We start from the raw sequence: 11325 nt of genomic DNA, 5'->3' as shown, positions 1-11325 counted from the left end.
TATATGCCAGTCCAAATATTATGTACAATTTAGATAAGCTGGTCAAGTATTACTTGAACACACACCAAATTTGATTAATCTAAAGTTACCTTTCTCCTCCTTTAATATGAAATACATGCCAATATGAAAAATTATTTTCATTATTGTATTAACAGAGAAGATAGCATTTCTAGTGTGTATTATTTCAGATTATAAAAAAAGGTTAAGGGATATTTTCCTTTAAGAAGAAGAAAAAAACCAATGGCCAAAAGTTTAGTTGATAAAAGTTTAATGTCAATTTACTTATAAAAATGGGGGGAAAATCCCACTTGTTTTTGGAACGAGAACAATTATTACATGGTTTCCATATTGATCTGAAACTACGGAAGGCATTAAAGGAAGGGATGTTATGTCAAAAACCAAGACTAACCCAAGGTATGTATGCTTAAAAATCTGATATGCAGGAAAACTAGTTGCTTGGCCTAGTTCTAAAGCTAATTACAAAATCCATTTTCTTAATGGTCCAAACATCTTGCCAGTTCTTCCAACTCAGCAAAACTGTCAAAAAAAGAAGAAATATTATTGAGAATTTAAAATACAGACAATGGTATATCCTCCACTTAATACAACATAAACCTTAATCTGTGAAAGAGGCATTTTTTAAAAAGATGCTGTTTTTCAGATGTGAACTTCTTTAAGTCCAGCAGGTGATATATCAGACCTTATGCTGCAAACCTTCTGTATCTAAAATCAGCTGTCGGTAGACCCACTCCTGACAATAATAATGGCCATGTGCACAACAAATCTAAGAGTGCTATCTGACTTCTCAAATGTTTTCAGATTTGCTGCAAAGACTGTAACATATATAAATATCCCTCTCTTAGGCCACTGTAGGAACTTTTATCAACTTGTAAAGATAAAGAGACATCTTACTTCAAACCATGAGGATACAATCAATACCAATCATTTTCCCAAACAGAGAGCTAAATCAGTGTGAATAATAAAGTAACTCCTGTTTCTGATACTTAAAATTGTGTAAAGAGGCAAAGTCCCACACCATGTTTGTAGGGGATACACACCCAGTCCTGTTGTAGTGCTGTGGGTTAATGAGCTGGACTACATGTCGGCTTGAACCGCAATGTTGGCGGTTCGAGCTTACCAGCTGCTCCTCAAAAACCTGATACAGGGTCGCTATGAATCTGAACAGACTTGACAGTACTTAACAACAACATACACCCACTGTTTGACATTTATTTACTACTGACTTCCAATAAGCACTTTTTATAATAATATAATAAGCACTAAAGGAATCCTAAGTAGTTCTGGTAGCATAGTGGTTATGAATCGGGTTGCTAACCTCAAGGTCAGCAGTTCGAAACTACCAGCTATTCCACGGGAGAAAGATGAGGTTTTCTGCTCCCGTATTTGCAACCTTGGAAACCCTGTGCAGGGTTGACTATGAGTCAAAACCAACTCCACGGTACTTAACAATAACAAAGGAGTCCTGGTGTGGCGCTGTGGGTAAATGTGCCAGACTGCAAAGCCATTTGAACTGCAAAGTCAGTGATTCAAGCTCACCAGCTGCTCCTTGGAAACCCTATACAGGGTTGCTATGGGTCGGAATTGACTCGCCAGCACTTAACAACAACAAAAATAAGCACTAAGCTGAAAAGTCTCCTAACTTAAAAAAGAAGAATCTTGCATAAACTTAACAAAAACTAATAAAAATAGCTAGCACTTTGGAACACTGACAATTAAGTTTAAATGTATCATCTCTACTCCTCACCATAACCTAAAATGCATTATTTCCATTTAATACAGAAAAAAATTCCAGTTCAGTAATAGTGAAAAAAGAGTTCAAAATCTGTTGAGTCCCCAAGACCATATTCCTTCCATGTGAGCCTCTAGAGCTCACATTGCCCACCTCTATATATAGTATGTGTTCTTAGATCTTACATATAATCCTATCAATTTAAAACTATATTTTTGGAGTTTACAAAAAACACTAAAAAATTATGTATTTAAAATGACAAAAATTTACTTCTTGGGGCTAATTCAAAAAACAACAATATTCATTTGCATTTCCTAAAATAAACACTACAATCAGTGAGCTTGATTTCAAAAAGCTCAGGTAACATAGTGGTTATGAGTCGGGCTGCTAACCTTAATTACGGTCAGCAGTTTGAAACTACCAGCGGTTCCGCAAGAAAAAAATGATGCTTTCTGCTCCCATAAAGATTTACAGCCTCAGGAAACCTATACAGAAAAACTATGAGTCGGAACCGACTCTAAGTCACATAACCATCACTACACCAAAGTAATATATGAGTATAAGTCAAAAAGTACTGCAACAAAATCAGAGCAACTTTTATTCAACACAATTCTAAAATTGGGAAGCTACTGTTTCTAGATATGTCTTCCATTTAGGTCTATACATTTCTTGAAATGGTGTGCACATTTCTCTAATCCTTTCCTGAAGACTTCTGTGCTCTTTAATTTACACCATGTCAAAACAGCAGTTTGACACCCTTGAGGGACTGAAACATGTTCCTTTAAAATGTTATTTTGAGGAAGAAAAAGAAGTCTGAAGGGGCAAAGTCAGGGATATAGGGTGGGCATAGTAAGGTTTCCCAACAAAATTCTTGTAAGGGAAGCCCTTGCTATCCTCGAAGAATGAGCAGGTGCACTGTCGTGGCAGAAAAGAAATGCCTTGGTGCAAATTTCCTAACCTTTATACAGTTTTCAATTTTCTTTAAGCCACTGATTATCTTGTGTCCTTTGAGAAAATCTATAAACATTACTCCTTTGTTGTTATTGTTAGGTGCCATTCAGTTGGTACTGATTCATAGTGACCCTGTGCACAACAGAATGAACCACTGCCTAATCCTGGGACAACCTCACAATCGTTGCTAAATTTGAGCCCACTGATGCTGCCACTTTGCCAATCCATCTCGCTGGGGGACTTTCTCTTTTTCTCTGACCCTTCACTTTACCAAACATGGTATCTCTCTCCAGTGACTGTTCCCTTCTGACAATATATTCTAAGTATGAAAGATGAAATCTGGCTATCTTGGTTCCCAAGGAGCACTCTGACTATACTTCTTCCAACACAAATCTGTTTGTTCTTTTGGCAGTCCATGGTACTTTCAATATTCTCCTCCAACACCATAACTCAAAAGCATCAATTCTTCTATGGTCTTCCTTTATTCACTGTTCAGCTTTTGCATGCATATGAAGTTACTGAAAATACTATGGATTGCGTCAGGTGTACTTCAGTCCTCAAACTGACATCTTGGCTCTTCAACACTTTAAAGAGGTCTTGTGCAGCAGATTTGCCCAATGCAATACGTTGTTTGATTTCCTGGCTGCATGAGTGTTGACAGTTGATCCAAGAAAAATGACGTTTTTGATAACTTCAATCTTTTCTCCATTGATAAGAATGTTACTTACTGGTCCAGTGGTGAGGATTTTTGTTTTCTATACATTGAAGTGCAACCCATAGTGAAGGCTGTGGTCTTTGATCTTCATCAGGAAGTATGTTAAGACCGCTTGGCTTTCAGCAAGTAGGCTGTAACTTCTGCGTACCACAAGGTGTTAATGAGTCTTCCTCCAATCTTTATGCAACGTTTTTCTTCATATAATCCCACTTCTCAGACTATTTGTTCAGCATACAGATTAAATCAGTACGGTGAAAGAAGACAATCCTGGCACACACCTTTCCTAATTTCATATCATTTGGTGGTTCCCTTGTTCTGTTCAAACAACTGTCTCTTGGTCTATGTACAGGTTTCACATGAGCACAATTAAGTGTTCCGGCATACTCATACTTTGTAATGTTGTCCACAGCTTGTCATGATCCACACAAATGAAAGCCTTTGCATAGCCAATAAAGCACAAGTCAACATCTTTTTGGTATTCTCTGCTTTCAGCCAAGATCCATCTGATATCAGAACGATATCCCTCATTCCACATCCTCTTCTGAAACCAGCTTGAACCTCTGTAAGTTGCCTGTCAATGTATGGTTGCTGTTGTTTCTGTATTACCTTTAGTAAACTTTACTTGCATGGGGTATCAGTGACATTGTCCAATGATTTCCACATTCCACTGAGTCACCTCTCTTCAGAATGGGTGTAAATACGGATCTCTTCTGTCAGTTGGCTAGATAATTGTCTTTCAAATTTCTAGGCATAGATGAATGAGTGCTTCCAGTGCCACCTCACTGTCTTGAAAGGTTTTAATTTGTATTCCATCAATTCCCAATGCCTTGTTCTCTACCAATGACTTCAATGCACCTTGGACTTCTTCTTTCAGGATCATTGGCTCTTGAACATATGCTTCCTCTTGAAATGGTTGCACATCAATCATTTGTTTTTGGTAAAGTGACTCTGTATTCCTTCCATCTTCTTTTTTTATTTTTTCCTTAATGTTTTATTGTGAATTATGTGATAGTTTACATGGGAGAACATTCGTTTTACATTCATCCTATAGTATATCATTTCATTGAGATGGTTACAATCCCCTCCATGCATCATCAACCATCCAAAGGGTATACTGCATCCATAGGTACAGGTCAAGTTCATCAAATTGTATCAGATTACTCATTTTTTTCCTCTTCTTTTCTTTTTCTGTTTGAGTTCTGCCTTCCATCTTCTTTTGATGCTTTCTCATCATTCAGTATTTTGCCCATAGAATCCTTTAATACCACAAGTCAAGGTTTGGATTTTTTCTTTGGTTCCCTCAGTTTGAGAAATGCTATGTATATTCTTCCCTTTTGTTTTTCTAACTCCAGGTCTTTGCATATTTTGTTATAATATTTGGCTTTGAAAATTTCTGTTCAGCTCTTCTATGTCCTCACTTCTTTCATTTGCTTTAGCATCTCTATGTGGGAGAGCAAGTTTCAGAGTCTCTTCTGACATTCATTTTGGTGTTTTACTTCTCTGTCATCCCCCAAAAGTCACCATAACCTTCTGAGCTGACATCTCTCCCTTGAGTTTAGTTGGTCCAGCACATGCCACAGAAGTCACTGTTTCCATTGGACTATGCTCTTTGGATTGTACCAGTAAATTTAAGACTCATCCCCAGTTGTAATTTATTCCATAAAATTGTCTTCATTAACTTCAATCTTCCTAAAGACTGACAGAAAGATCTGCACTTTGAGATAGCTGACTTTTGCTAACATCTTTGACATTCGTTTCAAAATGAAAATACTGACCCATATGACATCACAACTTCAGTAGCTATAACATCAATGGTAATTCTATAGTCATCTTCTTTCATCAGTTATGGACTTCTGCAAGTTTCTTCTGTGGTGACGGACACTCTTTGGCTATATGTGAAGCCCTACATAGTCTTCCTTAAAATGCATGATCCATCTCAACACAGTTTTGTTTTATAACGTGAAACATCATTCCCATAAACTTGTTATAAAACTTCAATGATTGTGAAGATGTTCACTTGAGTTTTATTAAATATTTGATATTATCCCTGACCTCAAAATCATTTTTTAAAGGCATAAAAAATATACGTATTTTGGAAAGTACCCCAACGAGACTAAAACAGCATATTACTGAGAGAATTTCTCTGCACCATCCACTGAGCGCAGAGAAATGCTTAAATATATTGTGGAAGAAATACATTGACATATAAACTGGAACCCTAGAAGCAATACTTTCTGACTTATCCTTATACAGGTACAGATAATCCAAAAATACAAAAGTAGAAGCAAACATTTATATTCTTAAAACAGAGTGAACACAATATATGTAGGACTGTGATACAATAACACATTTAAGATTCATGCTCATCATGAAGGTACTAAAAGTAACACTAAAACATTTTAAAAGAGTACAAAACCCTACATTCTATCACAAGTGGTCAATCATTGACTTTTAAAATATTTGTCCATGTGTGAATATGAATATATTTAGATATGTTATACTTATGAAGACTTTAAGAAATTATTCTAATATAAATGTTTATAATATGAATCAAGAGGTTTCCATACCTTCCATCGATTTCCACATTCATTACAGACAACAAATGTTGTCATCGGTTCATCAGCACTACGGGTTTGTACCTGCAGCAAAAGTAAATGGAAAGTATTATCATTTGCAGTCCCATAAAAACACTGACCTAAATAAGAGCAAAATATATGAAGATATATAATAACCACTTGTGGGTCACACGTTGGGCTGCTAACCACAAGGTCAGCAGTTCAAATCCATCAGTTACTCCACTGAAAAGAGAGAAGACTTTCTGCTCCTGCAAAGATTTACAGCCTTGGAAACCCTACACAAGATCACTGTGAGTCAGAATCAATGCCATGGCAGTGGGTTTTATTTTTTGGGTTTTTTTTTTGGTATGGCATCACAGTAAAGTAAGCAGCTGAACAAAATTCAAATAAGATAAATAATGCCCAAACAGGGTACATTTCCAAATTTCCGTTTTCTTTTTATTTGTTAATTTAACCCAGATAAGTGGGGAAATTCACAAAACTCACTAGTTATATTTATAAATGGTTAATTAAAAAAAGAAAAAAATCATCATTAAGAAACATAAATTAAAAGATTCATTTCCTCTATCAAACAAGCAAGGATATAAAAATATTTCAGTCTGACAAATATAAAAGTGTAACTGCTACCTTTCTAAAAACTAGTCAGCAACAGGCAAGAACCTTAAACACACATTCTATTTTAAGAAGAAAATTAGAAATTAAAATAAAGACCTGTGTAAATGGATCTACAAAGAATATATTTTATAATAGCACAAGCACTGGAAAGATAACACTCAAAACCAATGAGCTTTGAAATAAGTTAGAATTAGATTGCAACCCTCATGGTACCTGTCAATTATGAACACAATTTTAACTCAAAAGTCCAAAGAAGATAAAGAATAACCATAATCAAAATATCTGCATTGTTTATTTAAGGCCTTCAGAAAAAAAAAATAGTTTGAAAATTTTTACACATATTTAATATCCAGTTCCCTAAAAGCAGGAGTCCTGGTAGGGTGCTGTAGGTAAGCACTGGACTGCTAACCAAAAAGCTGGCGATTCACACCCACCAGCCACTTCTCTGAGTTCCTATATTCATACGGTTGTTTGAGTTTAGAATCAAATGCACTTAACAACAACAAAAGTAGCTGTTGTTGTTAAGTGTCTTGAGTTGTTTCCAACTCATAACGACCCAGTATAGGGTTTCCAAGGAGCAAACGATGTACTTGATCTGCCGACCTTGTGGTTCAAACTGACATTGCAGTCCTACGCTTATCCTACAGTGCTACACCAGAACTCCTAACAACAACAAAAGTAGCAAGGAGGAAACTTTTGCTCTTAGAATTGCCTGGTGGGCACCTGCCAACTCACATATATCAGGGCTTCAAGCCAGTTCAGTTTGGTTCAGTGATGGCCGACAAACAGACACCAGAATTGACCTTGATTTTCTTAAACTGGGTAAACTGGAACACTAAACAGAATGGGGAAATTATGGATCTCAGACCTGGTAGAAACTTAATCTCCCTTGTAGAAAATAAGGGCAGTGTGTGTGTGCTGCATAGTAGTCAAATCTCTTGACTAGTTGAGATGAAAGGAACAGTGCTCAGCCCAAAGATGGTGGTCACAGCACAGCTTTGAATATGTGTCACTTTGTACAATCCTGGCAATAATCTAATCTCCTGCAACAAGCTGCTGAAACAGCTTACTCTTCAGAAACTCCAATTTTAGGGCTTCAAGTCCATGATTTCTCCCAGTCTATTGGCATTCTGTTGTTGTTAAGTGCCACTGAGTTGGTTCCAATCCACAGCAACCCTGTATAGGGTTTCCGAGGAGCGGTTGGTGAGCTTGAACTGCCAACCTTGCAGTTCAAATGGCTTTGCAGTCTGGTGCATTAACCCACAGCGCCACACCAGGACTCTATATTAGCATTCTAGATCACCCAAATTAAAAAATGTGGGTTTGTTCTGATTTTACTTCATTAGCCATGACTGAACTAGTTAAAAGCCCTGGTTTATTTATATTACTGTTCAGGCAACTTCTGACCTTTTCTATATAAAGACAGTGTTTTGATTCTAAGAAAAAAAATATTGATTTCATCTCTACACTGAGCTTTCTCCATTACACAAAACACACTTGATATTTGTGCCCTTAATATAAATTATTGATAATCTGATTATGCAAATATATCAACTCTGTATGTTTTAAAGAAGTTTTATTTGTACAACAAAAGGACAAACAATTCAATCAAAAAATAAGTAAAGGACATAAACAGACTATTCACCAAAGAAGACATTCAGGCAACTAACAAACACATGAAAAGATGCTTGCACTTTTTAGCCACTGGTGGTGGTGGTTGGTGGCTGTGTGCCATTCAGTTAATTCCGATGCTTATGGACACACTGTCAGGAGGGACCAGTCACTGGAGAAGGATATCATGTCTGGTAAGGTGGAGGGTCAGAGAAAAAGAGGGAGACCCCCAACAAGATGGACTGGCCAAGTGGCAACATCGATGGACTCAAGCGTGGCAACAGTAGTGAGGTTGGCCCAGGATCAGAAGTGTTTCGTTCTGCCCTGTGAGTTGGTACCTAACAACAACAACAACAACAAGTGACCCTATATAGGGTTTCTGAGGCTGTAAATCTTTACAACAGGAGCAAAAAGCCTCATCCTTCTCACATGGAGCAACTAGTAGATTTGAACTGCTGACCTTGTGGTTAGCAGTCCAGCTCATAAGAGATGCAAATTAAAACTATAATAAGGTATCACCTCAGCCCTGCAAAAATGACACTGATCAAGAAAATACAAAACAACAAATGCTGATGAGGTTGTAGAGAGACTGTTGTGAAATGCTGTCGAATCGGTTCCAAATCATAGAAACCTGTACAGGGTTTCCAAGGAGCAGCTGGTGAGTTTGAACGCCGACCTTGTAGTTCAAACTACCTTGCATTCCAGCAGCGCATTAACCCGCAGTGCCACCCCAAGACTCTGTAAGGAGACTGGGACACTTACATATTGTTGGTGGATTATAAAATGGTACAGTCACTAAGGAAAACAGTTCAATACTTTCTCAAAGCTAGAAGCAAAATACCACATTGATCCAGCAATCCTATCCCTAGGTATAGATCCTAGATCCACAGTGGCATTTACCACTGTGAATAATGCTACAATGAACACAGGTATATATGTCATTGCAGCATTATTTACAAAAACAAAAAGATGGGAACAACTTAAGTATAGATCAATAAAGCGTGGCATACACATACAGTGTAATACTATGCAATGATAAATGACAATGATGAATTGGTGAAATACCTTACTTACGGATGAGTATGAAATAAGTCAATCATATAAGGACAAACATGAGCCCTAGTGTAGTGCTATGGGATAATGCACTGGACTGTAAGGCTGACCTGTAAGGCTGACAGTTCAAACTCATCAGCCATTCCTTGGAAACCCTATACATGGTCACTATGAGTCAGAACAATAGATGGCACTTAACAACAACAACATTATACTATTTCTATATAAAGTCAAGAACAGGCTTATACACAGAAAGGGAGGAAGAATCACTTAGTAGATAGACAACACGTGTTAATTCTGGTGAAGGGAAAGGCAATATATAATAAAGGGAAAATCAGTACAATGTATTCAAGGTAAATGAAGACACTGAGAGGCATGCTACAATAAAGGACAATTACAGTAAATGCTACAACATACACAGTTCTGCAACAATAGCAATAACAACCAAAGAATGTGTGAATGTCTACACAGGCATATGGGTGTACATGACTGTATACACAGGCATGACTGTGGCCCTTTGCATATACACACCTATCTGTATGTGCTATACATTCATAATGTAAAAGAACACATATAGCCACAATTAAGGAAATTTTCTACACATATCCATACACTTTGTGGGACTGAGTTACTGGGTTTGACGACTCAAAACCAAAGTCTCAAAGGACACCTATGGCACAACAAAGTTCATAAAGATAATGTTTTACATCCTAGTTTGATAAGTAGCATTTGGAGTCTTACAAGTTTGTGTGGTCGACTAAGACACAACTATTGTTCTCCTCCCATTGGAGCAACAGCGAGAAAAAAAAAAAAAAAGACTCAAAGACCATCAATTAGTTTACAGGACTAATGAATCACATGAACCACACAGCCTCCTCTAGCCTAAAACCAGAACTAAATACTACTTTGCTAGTACTGACGAGATCTTCAAAGCAGCAAGGTCTAACCACTACACTACAGGCCTTGCTCCTTCAAGATGGCGGATCGGGTAGACGTGTAGTGAGGAGGTTGGTCAACAACAACACGGAAAACCGGGCCAAGAGGGCTCACGAGATAGTGTTGGAACTTTGAAACAAATATAAAGATATGTTTGGAGGATCGGAGGGTTTACAGCTGGGGAATTTGAAGGGAATCCAGAAATCCATTGTTTTCTGAATCAAGACACTCAGCTATTCCAGGAGCCGCCATCTTGGGAGAGAACATCTTGACTGTATCAGGATTGATAGTATCAGGAGAGAACATCTTGATTGTATCAGGATTGTATCAGGATTGACATCGAAATTTAAAGTGACAGTATCAACATAAAACCAAACAGCCACTACTCGTCTGTCTGTCGTGCTGTGGTGGATTGAGTTGCTGTGATTCTGAGGGATATGCCACCAGTATTTTAAATAACCGGCAGGGTCACCCATGGTGGACAGGTTTGAGATGAGCTTCCAAACAAAGACAGACTAGGAAGAAAGAGTGACAAACTACTTCCAAATCACTAGTCACTGAAAACTCTATGAATAGTAGAGAAACATTGTCAGATACAGGACCGGAAGGTGGGAAGGCACTCAGAATGCGACTGGGGAAAAAAATGCCTCCTTAAAGTAGAGTTGACCACGATGACGTGAATAGAGTTAAGCTGGGGGGAGAAAAGCGCACAGAACCTTCATTTGCTGATGGGCCACAACTCAAAATGAAGAGAAACAGCTGTAAACATCCACTAAAAACTGGAACATGGAATGTATGAAGAATGAATCTGGGAAAATTTGAAGTTGTCAAAAATGAAATGGAATGCATCAACATCGATATCTTAGGCATTAGTGAGCTGAAATGGACTGGTATTGGTCATTTTGAATCTGATGATCACATGGTTTACTATGCAGGGATTGACAAATTGAAAAGGAATGGTGTTGCATTCATCATCAAAAAGAACATATCCAGATCAGTCATGAGGTACAATGCTGTAAGTGATAGGATAATATCCATGTGCCTACAGGGAAGCCCAGTTAATACCACTATTATTCAAATTTATGCACCAACCACTAAAGCCAGTGAAGATGAAATAG

General features: G+C 37.6%; 1 protein-coding gene across 1 annotated transcript in view; it reads right to left on the bottom strand.

Annotated features, from left to right (window-relative positions):
* Positions 1 to 202: 202 nt before the first annotated feature.
* TCEA1 (transcription elongation factor A (SII), 1) overlaps positions 203 to 11325 on the bottom strand; it is a 107480-nt gene continuing 96357 nt past the window's right edge. Inside the window, exons 8-9 of the mRNA XM_006871865.1 lie at positions 5984 to 6055; positions 203 to 217 (exon numbers count right to left, since the gene is read on the bottom strand). Of these exons, the coding sequence (XP_006871927.1) occupies positions 203 to 217; positions 5984 to 6055 (87 nt within the window). The remainder of the gene's footprint in view (positions 218 to 5983; positions 6056 to 11325) is intronic.

The sequence above is a fragment of the Chrysochloris asiatica genome, unplaced genomic scaffold, assembly GCF_000296735.1.
Source record: "Chrysochloris asiatica unplaced genomic scaffold, ChrAsi1.0 scaffold00176, whole genome shotgun sequence".
Taxonomy (NCBI): Eukaryota; Metazoa; Chordata; class Mammalia; order Afrosoricida; family Chrysochloridae; genus Chrysochloris; species Chrysochloris asiatica.
Note: the sequence above shows the minus strand (reverse complement) of the source record. Positions and strands in the feature narration are given on the sequence as shown.